General features: G+C 38.9%; 1 protein-coding gene across 1 annotated transcript; it reads right to left on the reverse strand.

Moving 5' to 3' along the window:
* Positions 1-6,142: 6,142 nt before the first annotated feature.
* Positions 6,143-25,559, reverse strand: LOC123732153 (1-acylglycerol-3-phosphate O-acyltransferase ABHD5-like). The gene is made up of 8 exons (XM_082961341.1): positions 18,396-25,559; positions 18,024-18,145; positions 15,696-15,781; positions 15,059-15,554; positions 13,295-13,449; positions 10,072-10,183; positions 9,762-9,942; positions 6,143-7,050 (listed from the first exon to the last, which is right to left on the reverse strand). The coding sequence occupies exons 2-8, from the start codon at positions 18,053-18,055 to the stop codon at positions 6,910-6,912; spliced, it is 1,203 nt and encodes a 400-aa protein (XP_082817467.1). The 5' UTR covers positions 18,056-18,145; positions 18,396-25,559; the 3' UTR covers positions 6,143-6,909.
* Positions 25,560-25,772: the final 213 nt, after the last annotated feature.

A 25,772-nucleotide genomic window follows, 5' to 3' on the forward strand; every position in this document is an offset into this window, starting at 1 on the left:
TCTTCTTCATTCCTTTTTCTCTCATTCCCTCTCCCTTTCTCTCTCCTCCCTGCATCTTTCTTTTTCACTCTTTATCCTACCACTGTCTGGATTGTGTGTGTGTGTGTGTGTGTGTGTGTGTGTGTGTGTGTGTGTGTGTGTGTGTGTGTGTGTGTGTGTGTGTGTGTGTGTGTGTGTGTGTGTGTGTGTGTGTGTGTGGTATTTGTGAGTGTGAGTGTGTGGTGTTTGAGAGAGAAAGTGTTTGTGTATCTTCACCCAGTTGAATGGATGATATTGATCTACAGGGACTTGATCTACTCCAGGATGAAACCCCCTCATGCAGGAACAACAGACAGAGTCAGGAAGGAACAACAGACAGAGTCAGAGAGAGAGAGAGAAACCCCCTCAGGAAGGAACAACAGACAGTCAGGAAGGAACAACAGACAGAGTCAGAGAGAGAGAGAGAGAGAAACCCCTCAGGAAGGAACAACAGAAAGAGTCAGAGAGAGAGAGAGAAACCCCCTCAGGAAGGAACAACAGACAGAGTCAGAGAGAGAGAGAGAGACCCCTCAGGAAGGAACAACAGAAATAGTCAGAGACAGAGAGAAACCCCTCAGGAAGGAACAACAGACAGAGTCAGAGAGAGAGAGAGAAACCCCCTCAGGAAGGAACAACAGACAGAGTCAGAGAGAGAGAGAGAGAAACCCCTCAGGAAGGAACAACAGACAGAGTCAGAGAGAGAGAGAGAGAAACCCCTCAGGAAGGAACAACAGACAGAGTCAGAGAGAGAGAGAGAGAAACCCCCTCAGGAAGGAACAACAGACAGAGTCAGAGAGAGAGAGAGAAACCCCCTCAGGAAGGAACAACAGACAGAGTCAGAGAGAGAGAGAGAGACCCCTCAGGAAGGAACAACAGAAATAGTCAGAGACAGAGAGAAACCCCTCAGGAAGGAACAACAGACAGAGTCAGAGAGAGAGAGAGAGAAACCCCTCAGGAAGGAACAACAGACAGAGTCAGAGAGAGAGAGAGAAACCCCCTCAGGAAGGAACAACAGACAGAGTCAGAGAGAGAGAGAGAGAAACCCCTCAGGAAGGAACAACAGATAGAGTCAGAGAGAGAGAGAGAGAAACCCCTCAGGAAGGAACAACAGATAGAGTCAGAGAGAGAGAGAGAAACCCCCTCAGGAAGGAACAACAGACAGAGTCAGAGAGAGAGAGAGAGAAACCCCTCAGGAAGGAACAACAGATAGAGTCAGAGAGAGAGAGAGAGAAACCCCTCAGGAAGGAACAACAGATAGAGTCAGAGAGAGAGAGAGAGAGACCCCTCAGGAAGGAACAACAGATAGAGTCAGAGAGAGAGAGAGAGAAACCCCTCAGGAAGAAACAAGAGATAGAGTCAGAGAGAGAGAGAGAGAGACCCCTCAGGAAGGAACAACAGAAAGAGTCAGAGAGAGAGAGAGAGACCCCTCAGGAAGGAACAACAGATAGAGTCAGAGAGAGAGAGAGAGACCCCTCAGGAAGAAACAACAGACAGAGTCAGAGAGAGAGAGAGAGACCCCCTCAGGAAGGAACAACAGACAGAGTCAGAGAGAGAGAGAGAAACCCCTCAGGAAGGAACAACAACTCATACTGTAACAGCTATACAAGCACAACTCAAGCAAACAGGGAGAATTGAACCCTAGAATTACCACACACACACACACACACACACACACACACACACACACACACACACACACACACACACACACACACACACACACACACACACACACATGCACACACACACACACATCATAAAGAGTACTGGCAGCTCACTTTCTGCCTGGTGTCTTCCAGTAAATGGACGTTCATTTTAAAGTGATACAAAGACACACACACACTAATAGACCTAAATCTACCTGAGGGCCCAGCCCTGCATTAAAAATCTAATTAAATGTTATTTGTCACATGTACCTTACCGTGAATATTTTTTTTTTTAAGTATTTCACCTTTATTTCACCAGGTAGGCTAGTTGAGAACAAGTTCTCATTTACAACTGCGACCTGGCCAAGATAAAGCAAAGTCGTGCGACAAAAACAACAACACAGAGTTACACATGGGATAAACAAACATACAGTCAATAACACAATAGAAAAATCTATATACAGTGTGTGCAAATGTAGTAAGATTAGGGAAGTAAAGCAATAAATAGGCCATAGTGGCGAAATAATTACAATTTAGCAGTAACACTGGAGTGACAGATGTGCAGAGGATGATGTGCAAGTAGAGATACTGGGGTGCAAAAGAGCAAAAAAATGAATAAATAAATAAATAACAATATGGGGATGAGGTAGTTGGGTGGGTTATTTACATTTTAGTCATTTAGCAGACGCTCTTATCCAGAGCGACTTACAGTAGTGAATACATACATTTCATAAAAAAATTATAAATAATTTTTTCCCCCGTACTGGCCCACAACCCTGGCGTTGCAAACACCATGCTCTACCAACTGAGCCACACGGGACACTAGACAGGTAGCCTACCGTTAGACACTAATGCACAGCCAATCCATCCAACAAGTATACGTGAAGGACATTAGGCCTATAACTTGACTCTCAGATGAGGTTAAAATTCAGTTAGAAGCATTCGATTTTGCAATGGCATAGGCCTACATTATTTTGGATTTGTGTGCCCTTGAGAACTTTTCACGCTGAAACATAATGAAATGTTACGCAGTAGAGGTCGACCGATTCTGATTTTTCAGCGCCGATACCGATTATTGGAGGACCAAAAAAAGCCGATACCGATCAATCGGACGATTTAAAAAAAAAAAATTGGGAAAAGATTATATATATATATATTACATTTACATTTTAGTCATTTAGCAGACGCTCTTATCCAGAGCGACTTACAGTAGTGAATGCATACATTTCATACATTTTTTTTTCTGTGCTGGCCCCCCGTGGGAATCGAACCCACCCTCAATGGCGTTGCAAACACCATGCTCTACCAACTGAGCTACAGAGAAGGCTATATAAAGTGTACAGATGGGCTATGTACAGGTGCAGTGATCGGTAAGCTGCTCTGACAGCTGATGCTTATAGTTAGTGAGGAAGATATAAGTCTCCAGCTTCAGTGAATTATTCAATTCGTTCCAGTCATTGGCAGCCAAAGTAGGAATTGGCTTTGGGGATGACCAGTGAAATATACCTGCTGGAGCGCGTGCTACAGGTGGGTGTCGCTAAGGTGACCAGTGAGCTGAGATAAGGCGGGGCTTTACCTAGCAAGGACTTATAGATGACCTGGAGCCAGTGGGTTTGGCAACAGATATGTAGCGAGGGCCAGCCGACGAGAGCATACAGGTCGCAGTGGTGGGTGGTATATGAGGCTTTGGTGACAAAGCGGATATTATTCAACATGTCCTAACCTGGGATTTGAACTCACGACCTCTTGGTTCAAGGCACTCTGACCTTCCTGATACTTCCTGTCCGTGTCAGGAATCAGTTAATCTGACAATTCTCTCATCATTGATTTTATTTACTTATTTCAGCAATTTAAGGGCTTTCTGTATAGTTGTCTAATGTTGGTGGGGTACGTTAACCTGTTTAAACACCAAGTTAATCATAGGCTACCCAATTTCAAAATAGGCCATCATCAATGTCAATCGTGAATGATACTTCTTCACGTTTCACCAGTGAAACAGCCAAACTGCATCTCCATGACAGTCACTCATTTGATATCAATCAGTTTCATGGGAATAGGGGTCCGTGGAGTTTTATGAACATCAAGGCGTCTACACACATTGAATTTTGATAATTTTTTTCAACTTTCTGATTGGCTAAAGTGGTCAAGCCTCCGATGGGTCTCTGCAGTGCACACGTGCAACCTATGGTTCTTCATCATGTACCCTATGGTTCTTCATCATGTACCCTATAGTTCTTCATCATGTACCCTATGGTTCTTCATCATGTACCCTATAGTTCTTCATCATGTACCCTATAGTTCTTCATCATGTACCCTATAGTTCTTCATCATGTACCTATAGTTCTTCATCATGTACCCTATAGTTCTTCATCATGTACCCTATAGTTCTTCATCATGTACCCTATAGTTCTTCATCATGTACCCTATAGTTCTTCATCATGTACCCTATAGTTCTTCATCATGTACCCTATAGTTCTTCATCATGTACCCTATAGTTCTTCATCATGTAGCCTATAGTTCTTCATCATGTACCCTATAGTTCTTCATCATGTACCCTATAGTTCTTCATCATGTACCCTATAGTTAGTTCTTCATCATGTACCCTATAGTTCTTCATCATGTACCCTATAGTTCTTCATCATGTACCCTATAGTTCTTCATCATGTACCCTATAGTTCTTCATCATGTAACCTATAGTTCTTCATCATGTACCCTATAGTTCTTCATCATGTACCCTATAGTTCTTCATCATGTACCCTATAGTTCTTCATCATGTACCCTATAGTTAGTTCTTCATCATGTACCCTATAGTTCTTCATCATGTACCCTATGGTTCTTCATCATGTACCCTATAGTTCTTCATCATGTACCCTATAGTTCTTCATCATGTACCCTATAGTTCTTCATCATGTACCCTATAGTTCTTCATCATGTACCCTATAGTTCTTCATCATGTACCCTATAGTTAGTTCTTCATCATGTACCCTATAGTTCTTCATCATGTAGCCTATAGTTCTTCATCATGTAGCCTATAGTTCTTCATCATGTACCCTATAGTTCTTCATCATGTACCCTATAGTTCTTCATCATGTACCCTATAGTTCTTCATCATGTACCCTATAGTTCTTCATCATGTACCCTATAGTTCTTCATCATTCTCATCACCACCAGAGAGAAGACAAAGAAAACCTCATTGATCTACCACATTTTCCTACCCCATTGACATACCTCAACGATCTACCCCATTGACCTACCCCACTGACCTACCTCATTGACCTACCCCATTGACCTACCCCACTGACCTACCTCATTGACCTACCTCATTTACCTACCCCACTGACCTACCTCATTGACCTACCCCACTGACCTACCTCATTGATTCCACCCATGACCTACCTCATTGACCTACCCCACTGACCTACCTCATTGATTCCCCCACTGACCTACCTCATTGATTCCCCCCACTGACCTACCTCATTGACCAACGCTTAGGCTGTTCTACATATTGATTTGTTTTGTCATTCTGTCGTTTTTCATGGAGTTTTAGTGGTAATTAAATATAATTGATTTTGAATTTATCAGAATATATTTTACAAAAATAGTTTTACCAGCTCAAAATAGGTAAATAGTTTCAACTAGCTCCAAAATATTTTTTTAAGTGACGGAGCATATCTCCTCTGAGCTCTGGCAGCACTATACCCCTGAAAGTAAGAAAGAAAAATCCCAGTCAACTTTGTACCAGTTCACCACAGAAAAGAAGTTTCTCCTTTGGTTACCAAAAATGTCTTCCAATCTTTATTCCTGTAGCTTTGCTTGCCGGTACTCTGTGAATGTGAATGAGCTGTTAGCCTACTGGTAGCAGCTTTGAGACATGGTACTACGTCCATTAGTCAAAAAACTAAACTAAATCCATGTTCATTATTCTTTCTTTAAGAAAATAAAACAAGAACTGCAGAAAATACATTTTAAATTTCTTTACAAAAATGATATCCATAACAGTGCCTTCAGTGATTATCCCTGGATCACTATGTAACCATCCTACGTCAGCCTCTCTCCCCTCCCCCTTCTCTGCCTCTCTCCCCTCCCCCTTCTCTGCCTCTCTCCCCTCCCCCTTCTCTGCCTCTCTCCCCTCCCCCTTCTCTGCCTCTCTCCCCTCCCCCTTCTCTGCCTCTCTCCCCTCCCCCTTCTCTGCCTCTCTCCCCTCCCCCTTCTCTGCTTCTCTCCCCTCCCCCTTCTCAGCCTCTCTCCCCTCCCCCTTCTCTGCCTCTCTCCCCTCCCCCTTCTCTGCCTCTCTCCCCTCCCCCTTCTCTGCCTCTCTCCCCTCCCCCTTCTCTGCCTCTCTCCCCTCCCCCTTCTCTGCCTATCTCCCCTCTCCCTTCTCTGCTTCTCTCCCCTCCCCCTTCTCTGCTTCTCTCCCCTCCTACTTCTCTGCCTCTCTCCCCACCCCCTTCTCTACCTCTCTCCCCTCCTCCCTTCATCTGCCTCTCTCCCCACCCCCTTCTCTGCCTCTCTCCCCTCTTTCTTCTCTGCCTCTCTCCCCTCCTCTTTCTCTACCTATCTCCCCTCCTCCTTCTCTGCCTCTCTCCCCTCCTCCCTTCATCTGCCTCTCTTCCCTCCTCCTTCTCTGCCTCTCTCCCCTCCTCCTTCTCTGCCTCTCTCCCCTCCTCCTTCTCTGCTTCTCTCCCCACCACCTTCTCTGTTTCTCCCTCTACTCATTCTGTCTCTTCTGTCCATCTCCTATCCCTCTTTACTCACCCCACAATCTCCTCCTTCCCCTCCTCCTCCTCTTCTTCATTTCCCTTTTCTCTCTTCCTTCTTATCCACACAACTCCTCTTTAGCACCCTCTCCTCCCTCCTCTCATCCTTCTCTCCCTCCTCTCCTCATTCTCATCCTTCTCTCCCTCCTCTCCTCCTTCTCTCCCTCCTCTCATCCTTCTCTCCCTCCTCTCCTCCTTCTCTCCCTCCTCTCCTCCTTCTCTCCCTCCTCTCCTCCTTCTCTCCCTCCTCTCATCCTTCTCTCCCTCCTCTCCTCATTCTCATCCTTCTTTCTCTCCTCTACTCCTTCTCTCCCTCCTCTCCTCCTTCTCTCCCTCCTCTCCTCCTTCTCTCCCTCCTCTCCTCCTTCTCTCCCTCCTCTCATCCTTCTCTCCCTCCTCTCCTCCTTCTCTCCCTCCTCTCCTCCTTCTCTCCCTCCTCTCCTCCTCCTCTCCTCCTCTCCTTCCTTCTCATCCTTCTCTCCCTCCTCTCATCCTTCTCTCCCTCCTCTCATCCTTCTCTCCCTCCTCTCATCCTTCTCTCCATCCAGCCTGGCTAGGATGTGAAGAATGTTCTGATTGAAGTCATCTGGCTGGTCAGCAAATACATAGTGACCTCCTCCCCTTATCACCTGGAGAGAGAGAGAGAGAGAGAGAGAGAGAGAAATATTTATTTTCCCTTTTGTACTTTAAATACTTTGCACATAGTTACAACACTGTACATACCGTAGCCATAATATGACATTTGAAATGTCTATTCCTTTGAAACTTTTGTCAGTGTAATGTTTACTGTTCATTTGCAATTGTTTATTTCACTTTTGTTTATTATCTATTTCACTTGCTTTGGCAATATAAAAATATGTTTCCCATGCCAATAAAGCCCTTTGAATTGAAAGAGCAATAATCAACCATCAAAGCTGAACAAACTGCATACTATTAAGAGATCCCTATAGATGGAAGGAAAGTAGTGTGGAAACCTAACAGAAAACAATTAGCTTACAACAAATTCAATCCCTTAACAGTATATTTGACCTCTCAGCTTCCCTATAAAATCAAAACATTTAAACAAGACAACCGGAGAAAATGAACAACAATGACAAATGGTTTGATGAATAAATTCAATTCAATTCAATTCAAAAACGCAAAAACCTAAGAAAGAAATGGAAGAACCTGTCCAACCAAAAACACAGAGAGACCCAGAAAACTTGAGCCTTCACTATGGTGAATCACTAAAGCAATCAGAAATACACTACGGAAAAAGAAGGAACAGCACGTAAGAAATCAGCTCAATGTAATTAATGAATCCATAGAATCTAACCACTTCTGGGAAAATTGGAAAACACTAAACAAACAACAACATGAAGAGTTATCTATCCAAAACGGAGATGTGTGGATAAACCACTTCTCCAATATTTCTCCAATAAAGACGACCAGAACCCACTGGATTCTCCAATTACATTGAATGAACTACAGGACAAAATACAAACCCTCCAACCCAAAAAGGCCTGTGGTGTTAATGGTATCCTAAATTAAATGATAAAATATACAGACCACAAATTCCAATTGGGTATACTTAAACTCTTTAACATCATCCTCAGCTCTGGAACATTCCCAAATAGATGGAACCAAGGACTGATCACCCCAATCCACAAAAGTGGAGACAAATTTGACCCCAATAACTACCGTGGGATATGCGTCAACAGCAACCTTGGGGAAATCCTCTGCATTATCATTAACAGCAGACTCGTACATTTGTGCGGTTAAAGTTGGCCAAAAAAAACACACACATTTCTTTCCACAGGGCCGTGTGGTGAGACTGATGCAGCTTAAGCCCCACTCTCTTCAACATATATATCAATGAATTGGCGAGGGCACTAGAACAGTCTGCAGCACCAGGCCTCACCCTACTAAAATCTGAAGTCAAATGTCTACTGTTTGCTGATGATCTGGTGCTGCTGTCCCCAACCAAGGAGGACCTACATCTTCTGCACAGATTCTGTCAGACCTGGACCCTGACAGTAAATCTCAGTAAAACAACAACAATGGTGTTCCAAAAAATGTCCAGTTGCCAGGACCACAAATATTAATTCCATCTAGACACCGTTGCCCTAGAGCACACAAAAAACTACACATACCTCGGCCTAAACATCAGCACCACAGGTAACTTCCACAAAGATGTGAACGATCTGAGAGACAAGGCAAGGCCTTCTATGCCATCAAAAATAACATAACATTTGACATCCCAATTATGATCTGGAGTAGTCTGGGGTCCACTCACCAACCAAGAATTCACAAACTGGGACACAAAAACCAAAACATCCTCCGTGTACAACGTAGAACACCAAAGATCCCCAGGACAGCAACACAATTAGATCCAACCAAATCACGAGGAAACAAAAATATAACTACTTGACACAGTGGTAGAATACCCAACCACTTTGACTGATCCAAAATTAAGAAAAGCTTTGACTATGTATTGACTCACTGAGCATAGCCTTGCTATGGAGGCATCTCTCAATAGGCAGACATGGCTCTCAAGAGAAGACAGGCTATGTGCACACTGCCCACAAAATGAGGTGGAAACTGAGCTGCACTTCTTAACCTGCCAAATGTATGACCATATTAGAGACACATATTTCCCTCAGATTACACAGACACAGGAAGAATTTGAAAACAAATCCAATTTTGATAAATTCCCATATGTATTTGGTGAAATACCACAGTGTGCCACCACAGCAGCAAGATTTGTGACCTGTTGCCACAAGAAAAGGGCAACCAGTGAAGAACAAACACCATTGTAAATACAACCTATATTTATGTTTATTTATTTTTGCTTTTATACTTCAACTATTTTCTCATTTCTACAACACTGTCCATAGCCAGTAACATAACATTTGAAATGTCTCTATTCTTTTAAAACTTTCCTGAGTGTTGTTTACTGTTAAACATACAACCTTTTCCCATGCCATAAAGCCCTTTGAATAGAGAGAGAGAGAGAGAGAGAAAGAGAGAGAGAGAGAGAGAGAGAGAGAGAGAGAGAGAGAGAGAGAACTAAGGAAGTGTGGGAGAGAGAGAGAGAAAGTGAGAGAGAGAGAGAGAGAGAGAGAGAGAGAGAGAGAGAGAGAGAGAGAGAGAGAGGGAGAACTAGGGAAGTGTGGGAGAGAGAGAGAGAGAGAGAGAGAAAGAGAGAGAGAGAGGGAGGGAGAACTAGGGAAGTGTGGGAGAGAGAGGCAGACAGAGAGGGACACTTGACATCCCAAAAACGACGGTACACGCTGAGCGTGTGTGACCAATCCATTTCATAACACTTTCAGAGAACTTGCTACAAGAATCATCAACTCACCATGATGTCCACATCCAGTCTGGTTTTCTGGAGAGTGTATCCCGAGTCACTGTCGATGCTGGATCGGGATCCATAGATGATGGATATGGGAATGTCGGGTTGGATCTGTACAATACGATCTAGCATCGGTCTCTTAGCCCAGCCATATGGTACCGTCATGTTCTTAAACGCTGCTTCACCACTATGGAGCGAGAACGGGTGTTAGAGTGTGTGTGTGTGTGTGTGTGTGTGTGTGTGTGTGTGTGTGTGTGTGTGTGTGTGTGTGTGTGTGTGTGTGTGTGTGTGTGTGTGTGTGTGTGTGTGTGTCTACCTGGGTGTCTGTGCATTGAGATGGTAGATGTAGTCTGATACAGTGTTGTCATCAAACACTGAAGAGTACTTCTGTTTAAAATCTGACCTGATGGTCTGGACCAACATAGGACCTGAGCGAGTAAGAGAGGGATGGACGAGGAATGGAGAGAGGAATGGAGAAGGAATGGAGAAAGGGAGGGAATAGTCCACCAATTAACACCTTTCATGTTGTAACATCTTGCAAGTCTTTCAACTTGTGTGTTCTTCAAAGTAGTCACACTTTGCCTTGATGACAGCTTTGCACACTCTTGGCATTCTCTCAACCAGCTTCATGGGGTAGTCACCTGGAATGCATTACAATTAACAGGTGTACCTTGTTAAAAGTTCATTTGTGTAATTTCTTTCCTTCTTAATGCGTTTGAGCTCATCAGTTGTGTTGTTAAAAGTTAAGGGTGGTATACAGAACATAGCCCTATTTGGTAAAAGACCAAGTCCATATTAGGGAAAAAATAGCTAAAATAAGCAAAGAGAAACGACACTCTATCATTACTTTAAGACTTCAAGAACTTTGAATGTTTCTTCAAGTGCAGTCGCAAAAACCATCACGAGCTATGAAGAAACTGGCTCTCATGAGGACCGCCACAGGAAAGAAAGACCCAGAGTTACCTCTCCTGCAGAGGATAAGTTCATTAGAGTTACCAGCCTCAGAAATTGCAGCCCAAATAAATGCTTCAAAGAGTTCAAGTAACAGACACATCTCAACATCAACTGTTCAGAGGAGACTGTGTGAATCAGGCGTTCATGGTCGAATTGCTGCTAAGAAACCATTACTAAAGGACACCAATAATAACAAGAGATTTGCTTGGTTTCCACCGGACACTAGACCGGTGGAAATCTGTCCTTTGGTCTGATGAGTCCAAATTTGAGATTTTTGGTTCCACCCGCCGTGTGTTTCTGAGACACAGAGTAGGTCAACGGATGATCTCCGCATGTGTGGTTCTCACCATGAAGCATGGAGGAGGAGGTGTGATGGTGTGGGGATGCTTTGCTGGTGACACTGTCAGTGATTTATTTGGAATTCAAAAAAACACTTAACCAGCATGGCTACCACAGCATTGTGCAGTGATACACCATCTCATCTGGTTTGGGCTTAGTGGGACTATCATTTGTTTTTCAACAGGACAATGACCCAACACACCTCCAGGCTATGTAAGGGCTATTTGACCAAGAAGGAGAGTGATGGAGTGCTGTGTCAGATGGCCTGGCCTCCACAATCACCCGACCTCAACCCAATTGAGATGGTTTGGGATGAGTTGGACTGCAGAGTGAAGGAAAAGCAGCCAACAAGTGCTCAGCATATGTGGGAACTCCTTCAAGACTGTTGGAAAAGCATTCCAGGTGAAGATGGTTGAGAGAATGCCAAGAGTGTTCAAAGCTGCCATCAAGGCAAAGGGTGGCTCCTTTGAAGAATCTAAAATATACAATATATTTAGATTAGTTTAACACTTGTTTGGTTACTACATTATTCTATATGTGCTATTTCATAGTTTTGATGTATTCACTATTATTCTACATGGTAGAAAATAGTAAAAATAAAGAAAAACCTTTGAATGAGTGGGTGTGTCCAAACTTTTGACTGGTGCTCTATATCGTACCCAGTGGTCCAGCCAGTCTTAGTATGTACATTGCTTTCGGAAAGTATTCAGACCCTTTGACTTTTTCCACATTTTGTTACGTTACAGTCTTATTCTAAAATTGATTAAATGTTTTTTTTCCATCATCAATCTACACACAATACCCCATAATGACAAAGCAAAACAGTTTTTTTTAAATACTTGCTTATTTTATAAAAATACAAAACGGAAATATCACATTTACATAAGTATTCAGACCCTTTACTCAGTACTTTGTTGAAGCAGCTTTAGCAGTGATTACAGCATCGAGTCTTCTTGGGTATGACGCTACAAGCTTGGCACATCTGTATTTGGGGAGATTCTCCCATTCTTCTCTGCAGATTCTCTCAAGCTCTGTCAGGTTAGATGGGGAGCGTTGCTGCACAACTATGTTCAGGTCTCTCCAGAGATGTTCAATCGGGTTCAAGTCCAGGCTCTGGCTGGGCCACTCAAGGACATTTAGAGACTTGTCCCGAAGCCACTCCTGCTTTGTCTTGGCTGTGTGCTTGGGGTCGATGTTCTGTTGGAAGGTGAACCTTTGGCCCAGTCTGAGGTCCTGAGCGCTCTGGAGCAGGTTTTCATCAAGGATCTCTCTGTACTTTGTTCTGTTCGTCTTTCCCTCGTTCCTGACTAGTCTTCCAGTCACTGACGCTGAAGAACATCCCCACAGCATGATGCTGCCACCATCATGCTTCACCGTAGGGATGGTGCCAGTTCTCCTCCAGATGTGGCACTTGGCATTCAGGCCAAAGAGTTAAATCTTGGTTTCATCAGACCAGATAATCTTTTTTCTCCTGGTCAGAGTCCTTTAGGTGCCTTTTGTCAAACACCAAGTGGGCTGTCATGTGCTTCCGTCTGTCCACTCAAACATAAGGGTCTGATTGGTGGAGTGCTGCAGAGATGATTGTCCTTCTGGAAGGTTCTCCCATCTCCACAGAGAAACTCTAGAGCTCTGTCAGAGTGACCATCGGGTTCTTGTTCACCTCCCTGACCAAGACCCTTCTCCCCCGATTGCTCAGTTTGGCTGGGCGGCCAGCTCTAGGAAGAGTCTTGGTGGAACCAAACTTCTACCGTTTAAGAATGATGGAGGCCACTGTGCTCTTGGGGACCTTCAATGCTGCAGACATTTTTTGGTACCCTTCCCCAGATCTGTGCCTCGACACAATCCTGTCTCGGAGCTCTACAGACAATTCCTTCGACCTCATGGCTTGGTTTTTGCTCTGACTTGCACTGTGACCTGTGGGACCTTATATAGACAGGTGTGTGCCTTTCCAAATCATGTCCAATCAATTGAATTTACCAATTGTAAATCTAAAGGATGATCAATGGAAACAGGATTCACCTGAGCTCAATTTCGAGTCTCATAGCAAAGAGTATTATTTCTGTTTTTTATTTTTCATACATTTGCAAAAATATCTAAAAACCAGTTTTTGCTTTGTCATTATGGGTATTGTGTTTAGATTGCTGAGTATTTAAAAAAAAATCGATTTTAGAATAAGGCTGTAATGTAATAAAATGTGGGAAAAGTCAAGGGGTCTGAATACTTTCCGAAGGCACTGTATATCTTACCCAGTGGTCCAGCCAGTCTTAGTGTAGCCAGGAGGTTGAAGGGACTCATGACGACCCCCATGGCTCTGATCCACACTGGGATAGATTTCTCCTGATCCATGCTCTCTGGGCGGGCTGGGAACCCCCATGGCTCCACCAGGATCAGGTGTTTCACCCTGTAAACACACACAGTGTGAACACATACACTGAGTGTACAAAACATTAAGGACACCTTCCTAATATAGAGTAGCACCTCCCCCTTTTGACCTCAGAACAGCCTCAAGTCGTTAGGGCATGGACTCTACAAGGTGTCCAAAGCGTTCCACAGGGACGCTGACCCATGTGGATTGAAATGCTTCCCACAGTTGTGGTTGGCTGGATGTCCTTTGGGTGGTGAACCATTCTTGATACACACAGAAAACTGTTGAGTGTGAAAAACCCAGCAGGGTTGAGTTTTTGACACAAACCGGTGCGCTTGGCACCTACTACCATACCCCGTTCAAAGGCATTTAAATATTTTGTATTGCCCATTTACCCTCTGAATGGCACACATAAACAATCCGTCTCAATTTTCTTAAGGCTTAACAATCCTTCTTTAACCCATCTCCTCCCCTTCATCTACACTGATTGAAGTGGATTTAACAAGTGATATCAATAAGGGATCATAGCTTTCACCTGGATTCACCTGGTCAGTCTTTGTCAGCTAAACTCAACTGGCGAACCGCAGTCCACGTCCGGACCCAGAGAAGGGTCATTCCGGACCGGACAACATTGCATTTTGTTATATATTTAAACAGCTTTAAAAAAAAAGAATCACCTGGGCACAGCGGTGATTTTTCCCAACCATGTTGATTTTATCCAGAAGCTGATGGATAACTTCAAGGCTGCTCATCCTGATCTCCTTCTTGGTCACAAAATGTGAAAAGTTGTCAGAAGAAGCAACACAGATCTTCAGATGGGTAGATGTTACATCACTGCAGATGGAGTTGATTGAGCCGCAAGAAAATGTCTTTGAAGGAGCAGGCTGGTGACTGTGACCCTGTCACTTCCTGGGGAAAAATGGTGCCTGCAGCTGAAGTCCTCATTCTCAAGAAATTGGCACTTGTTTGGTTCCACATACAGCTATGAATCAGCCTTCTCCACAATTAACTTTCTTAAAAACAAAAAAACGCACAAGGCTCAACAATGAACACCTGCACCATTGTCTCACAGTTTCTCTCACACCATTTGTGCCAAAGTTCAAAGCACTGGCAGGAGACAGAACAATGTAATTTCTCATTGATGCAAGGGCAAGGCCCACAGTGACTTCTACATGAATACTGCATGGCCCACAGTGACTTCTACATGAATACTGCACAGCCCACAGTGACTTCTACATGAATACTGCATGGCCCACAGTGACTTCTACATGAATACTGCATGGCCCACAGTGACTTCTACATGAATACTGCATGGCCCACATTGACTTCTACATGAATACTTCATGGCCCACAGTGACTTCTACATTATTTTTAATACAACGTGTTTTCTATGTCGTAGACGACTATGCTTGTTACTACGCTTTACCACATCTCCGATAAAGGACGGTATTCATCCGGACCTTTGTCACCTAGGAGATTTGTGTCACTGGACCTTCTCCAATAGTAGTTGACTATCCCTGGTCTATGTCATAAAAAAAACAGGTGTTCCTAATGTTTTGTACACTCAGTGTACGTATGAACACACAGTATGAACACAAACACAAACACACGACCCCCCTACTCTCGTCCCTCTCGTCCCGCTGACCTGTGTGGGTGTGTAAGTGTGTAAGCAGCAGCCAGGTATCCTCCCAGGTTGTGTCCCAGCAGGATCATTTCCTCCAGGCCCATCCTGTCTCTCCACTCCTCCAGGGCCCCTAGGAACTGCTCCTCTGCCCCCTGGGGGTCCACGCTGAACAGGGGCCTGCTGCTCCGACCGAACCCCAGCAGATCCAGGGCATACACGGCTCCACTGCCACACAAAGAGTCCAGGTTCTGAGCCCACAGACCCACACCACCCCCAAACCCATGGAGCAGCACCAGCGGAGGACGGGGACGACGCTGGAGAGAAGAGGGCTGAGACTGGGGCTGAGGCTGGGGATGAGGCTGGGGCTGAGACTGGGGCTGAGACTGGGGCTGAGACTGGGGCTGAGACTGGGGCTGGGGGGGGAGTGAGGGATGTGCTTTGGTGTTGAAGGCTATGGTCCAGACATAGTTGCCATTGGATATCGGGACATCTTGCCTGGAGAATGGGGTCTTCACAGCTGAGAGGAGAGAAATGGATGGAGGGATGGAGGAGAAAGATGGAGGGGAACAGGGAGGGAAAGCAAAATGAGAGAGGAGATAAGATGTGCAAGTGTGACAGGTAGGAGAGATGATGTAGGCATACACACACACACTCTTACCCCTGAGCATTTTGTCCTCTGCATCCTTTAGCTGAGAGAGGGAGGTGGGGCACCAAGATGGAAGCCAACTGGAGATACACCTGTACCTGCGCACACACACAACATTGCGTAAACGGTCCTGCTGATGTTCTCGAAGAAAACTCATAAACCCAGTGACTCAGTGAACTTTGACGTCCAGCGATCACGGAGTCAGACTTCTAAAACAACAACAGCTTTATAGCAAACGTTTACAATAATCTCCCCTCATCTACAGTAGTATAGCTATGTTTAATATAACACACGTTTACAATAATCTCCCCTCGTCTACAGTAGTCTAGCTATGTTTATAACACACGTTTACAATAATCTCCCCTCGTCTACAGTAGTCTAGCTATGTGTAATATAGCACACGTTTACAATAATCTCCCCTCGTCTACAGTAGTATAGCTATGTGTAATATAACACACGTTTACAATAATCTCCCCTCGTCTACAGTAGTATAGCTATGTTTAATATAACACACGTTTACAATAATCTCCCCTCGTCTACAGTAGTCTAGCTATGTTTATAACACACGTTTACAATAATCTCCCCTCGTCTACAGTAGTCTAGCTATGTGTAATATAACACACGTTTACAATAATCTCCCCTCGTCTACAGTAGTCTAGCTATGTGTAATTTAACACAACATGACAACCAATGTGCAACAAGGTCTCCCTCTGGCTGAATAGTAAGACAGGGTAGTCTACTATCTATTGGGTCATCATTTCAGTGTAACAAGGAACAAAACCCTTTATAGAATCAATGATAAGACTCTTTTAAGCTACAGGTTTGGAAAACATTCTGAATGTCACAAAGTTATGTGGCTGGCTACAATGACTGGTGGTAGTGTGTTTGTGTCTTGGTAGTGACTGGTGGTAGTGTGTTTGTGTCTTGGTAATGACTGGTGGTAGTGTGTTTGTGTCTTGGTAGTGACTGGTGGTAGTGTGTTTGTGTCTTGGTAGTGACTGGTGGTAGTGTGTTTGTGTCTTGGTAGTGACTGGTGGTAGTGTGTTTGTGTCTTGGTAGTGACTGGTGGTAGTGTGTTTGTGTCTTGGTAGTGACTGGTGGTAGTGTGTTTGTGTCTTGGTAGTGACTGGTGGTAGTGTGTTTGTGTCTTGGTAGTGACTGGTGGTAGTGTGTTTGTGTCTTGGTAGCGACAGACATATCCACGGTTTAATAATCTTATCTCCACTGAGCTATGTCATTCTGTAATAAATACTGTATGTTCAAAGGTCCATGTGACGTATCGGCACCAAGTTCACAGCAAGGAATATTTCCATTTGTCAAGGTAGATCATTTTATACAAATGAAATGACATGTATACCTTTGTCACAAAATCAAACAAATTTTTGTGAACTAAAAGATTTAATGGTAGAGGTGCTATGAGGCTATGTGTTTGCATTCTAGTCGGGCCTACTAAATCAAGTAATTGGGCTTTCTAAAAGAATGTTTACATCAGCATGTTTACATCAGAGTCATTAACATTGAGGCATATTGCTCAACGAGGTATCCTATCATTCCTTAAACATTCTGTAAGTTGTGGAACTCTTGAGAATAGCTCACCATAATAACTTTTTTGAATAGCTCACCATAATAACTTTTTAGAATAGCTCACCATAATAACTCTTGAGAATAGCTCACCATAATAACTCTTGAGAATAGCTCACCATAATAACTATTGAGAATAGCTCACCATAATAACCCTTTTGAATAGCTCACCATAATAACTCTTGAGAATAGCTCACCATAATAACCCTTTTGAATAGCCCACCATAATAACTCTTGAGAATAGCTCACCATAATAACTCTTGAGAATAGCTCACCATAATAACCCTTTTGAATAGCTCACCATAATAACTCTTGAGAATAGCTCACCATAATAACCCTTTTGAATAGCTCACCATAATAACTCACTATAATAACACTTGAGAATAGCTCACCATAATAACTCTTGAGAATAGCTCACTATAATAACCCTTTTGAATAGCTCACCATAATAACTCACTATAATAACTCTTTAGAATAGCTCACCATAATAACTCTTGAGAATAGCTCACTATAATAACCCTTTTGAATAGCTCACCATAATAACCCTTTTGAATAGCTCACCATAATAACCCTTTTGAATAGCTCACCATAATAACTCACTATAATAACACTTGAGAATAGCTCACCATAATAACTCTTGAGAATAGCTCACTATAATAACCCTTTTGAATAGCTCACCATAATAGCTCACCATAATAACTCTTTAGAACAGCTCACTATAATAACTTGGTAAACAGTATTATATTAAAATCCACTCACCCGTGCTCGGCTGGATGCAGCTCCTCCGCCATCCTCCTCACAGTGAACTGTGATGATTATCTGTCATCCATGCAGAGAAACTAAGTAGGGGTGGTAATTGGTAAGACCGCCTCACACACAATCTTTAGGCGTGATAGTAGCCAATAGGAGAGAGCGGGGGCAAATGTAAGGGACAGTTCAACTCAATGTGTCTAAAAACAAAATGCACCCCCCTCCCCCCAAATTAAAAATATTTTTGACCCTCCCCTTGTGCTGTAGAATACATTGAACACCCCCCCCCCATAGAATTAACTAAAAATTATATTTAAAACTAAAAATACCAATAACTATTGTGACCCTGTGTTTATTAACGAGGAAATGGACTTTGCTCACTTCAGTCAGCATGCTTTTGCGGCACAATCGATGTCATGCAGGGCTAAGGGGCCAGAAGGTTGAGGGTTCGCCGACCACCACGGACCAGCCCACTCTCCCTGCCTGTTTGATTAGACCTACACTATGATCAGAGCAGACTGCAGACAATGATCAGCTATGGGGGAAATCAGATTTTGACGCCATATTTTTTTATATACGCAACAAATTTTCCCCTAAAAGGTTTCTGTGCCGATGCACCACACAACCAATCAACAAAGCATACCGACTTCAGGCGATTCAATATCATGGTTTACAATCAATAGACTGTCAATCAATAGACTGTTAATCAATAGACTGTCAATCAATAGACTGTCAATCAATAGACTGTCAATCAATAGACTGACAATCTCAACAAACAGAAAATACATCATCTACCTTGTAGACTTAACCAGTATGGAAGACTTGGCTTGACAATCTCTGAATGTCATAAAACTTATGTTTATTTACGTTTCAGGGATTGCACAATAAAGTCGGGAACGTAATTTCCATCGTGGTCATTATTTTTAACATAGACACAATACATAGATACAATACATAGACACAATACATAGACACAATACATAGACACAATACATAGATACATTACATTACATAGATACAATACATAGACACAATACATAGATACATTACATTACATAGATACATTACATAGACACAATACATAGACACAATACATAGACACAATACATAGATACATTACATAGATACATTACATTACATAGATACATTACATTACATAGATACAATACATAGACACATTACATAGACACATTACATAGATACAATACATAGACACAATACATAGACACAATACATAGACACAATACATAGACACAATACATAGATACAATACATAGACACAATACATAGATACATTACATAGACACAATACATAGATACAATACATACACACATTACATAGATACATTACATAGACACAATACATAGATACAATACATAGACACAATACATAGACACAATACATAGACACAATACATAGATACAATACATAGATACAATACATAGACACAATACATAGATACAAGACATAGACACAATACATAGATACATTACATAGATACATTACATAGACACAATACATAGATACAATACATAGATACAATACATAGACACAATACATAGACACAATACATAGATACAATACATAGATACAATACATAGACACAATACATAGATACAATACATAGACACAATACATAGATACATTACATAGATACATTACATAGACACAATACATAGATACAATACATAGATACAATACATAGACACAATACATAGACACAATGCATAGATACAATACAGAGATACAATACATAGACACAATACATAGACACAATACATAGATACAATACATAGAAACAATACATAGACACAATACATAGATACATTACATAGACACAATACATAGACACAATACATAGATACATTACATTACATAGACACAATACATAGACACAATACATAGACACAATACATAGACACAATACATAGATACATTACATAGATACATTACATTACATAGATACAATACATAGACACAATACATAGACACAATACATAGATACAATACATAGACACAATACATAGATACATTACATAGATACATTACATAGACACAATACATAGATACAATACATAGATACAATACATAGACACAATACATAGACACAATACATAGATACAATACATAGATACAATACATAGACAAAAGACATAGACACAATACATAGATACAATACATAGATACAATACATAGACACAATACATAGATACATTACATAGACACAATACATAGACACAATACATAGATACATTACATTACATAGACACAATACATAGACACAATACATAGACACAATACATAGACACAATACATAGATACATTACATTACATAGATACAATACATAGACACAATACATAGACACAATACATAGATACAATACATAGATACATTACATAGATACATTACATAGACACAATACATAGATACATTACATAGATACATTATATAGATACATTACATAGACACAATACATAGACACAATACATAGACACAATACATAGATACAATACATAGATACATTACATAGATACATTACATAGATACAATACATAGATACATTACATAGATACATTACATAGATAAAATACATAGATACAATACATAGATACATTACATAGATACATTACATTACATAGATATAATACATAGACACAATACATAGACACAATACATAGATACAATACATAGATACAATACATAGACACAATACAAAGACACAATACATAGATACATTACATAGATACATTACATTACATAGATACAATACATAGACACAATACATAGACACAATACATAGACACAATACATAGATACATTACATAGATACATTACATAGACACAATACATAGATACATTACATAGATACATTACATAGATACATTACATAGACACAATACAAAGACACAATACATAGACACAATACATAGATACAATACATAGATACATTACATAGATACATTACATAGATACAATACATAGATACATTACATAGATACATTACATAGATACAATACATAGATACATTACATAGATACATTACATAGACACATTACATTACATAGACACAATACATAGATACATTACATAGATACATTACATAGACACAATACATAGACACAATACATAGATACATTACATAGACACATTACATAGATACAATACATAGACACATTACATAGATACAATACATAGACACAATACATAGACACAATACATAGACACAATACATTACATAGATACAATACATAGATACATTACATTACATAGATACAATACATAGACACAATACATAGACACATTACATTACATAGATATAATACATAGACACATTACATTACATAGATACAATACATAGACACAATACATAGACACAATACATAGACACAATACATAGATACATTACATTACATAGATACATTACATAGATACATAACATAGATACAATACATAGGTACATTACATAGACACAATACATAGACACATTACATTACATAGATATAATACATAGACACAATAGATAGACACAATACATAGATACATTACATTACATAGATACAATACATAGACACATTACATAACATAGACAGAATACATAGACACATAACATAGATACAATACATAGATACATTACATAACATAGATACAATACATAGACAAAATACATAGACACAATACATAGATACATTACATTACATAGATACAATACATAGACACATTACATAACATAGACAGAATACATAGACACATAACATAGATACAATACATAGATACATTACATAACATAGATACAATACATAGACACATAACATAGATACAATACATAGACACATTACATTACATAGATACAATACATAGACACAATACATAGATACATTACATAGACACAATACATAGATACATTACATAGATACAATACATAGACACAATACATAGACACAATACATAGATACATTACATTACATAGATACAATACATAGACACATTACATAACATAGACACAATACATAAACACATAACATAGATACAATACATAGATACATTACATAACATAGATACAATACATAGACACATAACATAGATACAGTACATAGACACATTACATTACATAGATACAATACATAGACACATTACATAACATAGACACAATACATAGACACAATACATAGATCCATTACATAGATACAATACATAGACACAATACATAGATACATTACATAGATACATTACATAGACACAATACATAGATACATTACATAGATACAATACATAGACACATAACATGATACAACACATAGACACATAACATCATACAACACATAGACACATAACATAGATACATTACATAGATACATTACATAGATACAATACATAGACACATTACATAGACAGAATACATAGACACATTACATAGATACATTACATAGACACAATACATAGACACATAACATAGACACATAACATAGACACATAACATAGATACATTACATAGATACATTACATAGACACATTACATAGATACATTACATAGATACAATACATAGATACATTACATAGATACATTACATTACATAGATACAATACATAGACACAATACATAGACACAATACATAGACACAATACATAGATACAATACATAGATACAATACATAGACACAATACATAGACACAATACATAGATACATTACATAGATACATTACATTAAATAGATACAATACATAGACACAATACATAGACACAATACATAGATAAAATACATAGATACATTACATAGATACATTACATAGATACATTACATAGACACAATACATAGACACAATACATAGACACAATACATAGATACAATACATAGATACATTACATAGATACATTACATAGATACAATACATAGATACATTACATAGATACATTACATAGATACATTACATAGATACAATACATAGACACAATACATAGACACAATACATAGACACAATACATTACATAGATACAATACATAGATACATTACATTACATAGATACAATACATAGACACAATACATAGACACATTACATTACATAGATATAATACATGGACACATTACATTACATAGATACAATACATAGACACAATACATAGACACAATACATAGACACAATACATAGATACATTACATTATATAGATACATTACATAGATACATAACATAGATACAATACATAGGTACATTACATAGACACAATACATAGACACATTACATTACATAGATATAATACATAGACACAATAGATAGACACAATACATAGATACATTACATTACATAGATACAATACATAGACACATTACATAACATAGACAGAATACATAGACACATAACATAGATACAATACATAGATACATTACATAACATAGATACAATACATAGACAAAATACATAGACACAATACATAGATACATTACATTACATAGATACAATACATAGACACATTACATAACATAGACAGAATACATAGACACATAACATAGATACAATACATAGATACATTACATAACATAGATACAATACATAGACACATAACATAGATACAATACATAGACACATTACATTACATAGATACAATACATAGACACAATACATAGATACATTACATAGACACAATACATAGATACATTACATAGATACAATACATAGACACAATACATAGACACAATACATAGATACATTACATTACATAGATACAATACATAGACACATTACATAACATAGACACAATACATAAACACATAACATAGATACAATACATAGATACATTACATAACATAGATACAATACATAGACACATAACATAGATACAATACATAGACACATTACATTACATAGATACAATACATAGACACATTACATAACATAGACACAATACATAGACACAATACATAGATCCATTACATAGATACAATACATAGACACAATACATAGATACATTACATAGATACATTACATAGATACAATACATAGACACATTACATAGACAGAATACATAGACACATTACATAGATACATTACATAGACACAATACATAGACACATAACATAGACACATAACATAGACACATAACATAGATACATTACATAGATACATTACATAGACACATTACATAGATACATTACATAGATACAATACATAGATACATTACATAGATACATTACATTACATAGATACAATACATAGACACAATACATAGACACAATACATAGACACAATACATAGATACAATACATAGATACAATACATAGACACAATACATAGACACAATACATAGATACATTACATAGATACATTACATTACATAGATACAATACATAGACACAATACATAGACACAATACATAGATACAATACATAGATACATTACATAGATACATTACATAGATACATTACATAGACACAATACATAGACACAATACATAGACACAATACATAGATACATTACATAGATACATTACATAGATACAATACATAGATACATTACATAGATACATTACATAGATACATTACATAGATACAATACATAGATACATTACATTACATAGATACAATACATAGACACAATACATAGACACAATACATAGAAACAATACATAGACACAATACATAGATACAATACATAGACACAAAACATAGACACAATACATAGATACATTACATAGATACATTACATTACATAGATACAATACATAGACACAATACATAGACACAATCCATAGACACAATACATAGATACATTACATAGACACATTACATAGATACATTACATAGACACAATACATAGACACAATACATAGACACATTACATAGATACATTACATAGATACATTACATAGATACATTACATAGATACAATACATAGATACATTACATAGATACATTACATAGACACATTACATTACATAGACACAATACATAGATACATTACATAGATACATTACATAGACACAATACATAGACACCATACATAGATACATTACATAGACACATTACAGAGATACAATACATAGACACATTACATAGATACAATACATAGACACAATACATAGACACAATACATAGACACAATACATTACATAGATACAATACATAGATACATTACATTACATAGATACAATACATAGACACAATACATAGACACAATACATAGACACATTACATTACATAGATACAATACATAGACACATTACATTACATAGATACAATACATAGACACAATACATAGACACAATACATTACATAGATACAATTCATAGACACAATACATAGACACAATACATAGATACATTACATTACATAGATACATTACATAGATACATAACATAGATACAATAGATAGACACATTACATAGACACAATACATAGACACATTACATTACATAGATACAATACATAGACACAATACATAGACACAATACATAGATACATTACATAGATACATAACATAGTTACAATACATAGACAAAATACATAGACACAATACATAGATACATTACATTACATAGATACAATACATAGACACATTACATACCATAGACACAATACATAGACACATAACATAGATACAATACATAGATACATTACATTACATAGATACAATACATAGACACAATACATAGATACATTACATAGACACAATACATAGATACATTACATAGATACAATACATAGATACATTACATAGATACATTACATTACATAGATACAATACATAGACACAATACATAGACA

The sequence above is a fragment of the Salmo salar genome, chromosome 14 (assembly GCF_965601325.2).
Source record: "Salmo salar chromosome 14, fSalSal1, whole genome shotgun sequence".
NCBI lineage: Eukaryota > Metazoa > Chordata > Actinopteri > Salmoniformes > Salmonidae > Salmo > Salmo salar.

Coding starts and splice junctions, on each gene's coding strand:
- LOC123732153 (XM_082961341.1), bottom strand. CDS start 18,055: ATGGCGGAGGAGCTGCATCCAGCCGAGCACGG. Junction 15,555..15,695: donor AGAGGACAAAATGCTCAGGG/GTAAGAGTGTGT, acceptor CTCTCCTCTCAG/CTGTGAAGACCCCATTCTCC. Junction 13,450..15,058: donor ACACTTACACACCCACACAG/GTCAGCGGGACG, acceptor GTGTGTTTACAG/GGTGAAACACCTGATCCTGG.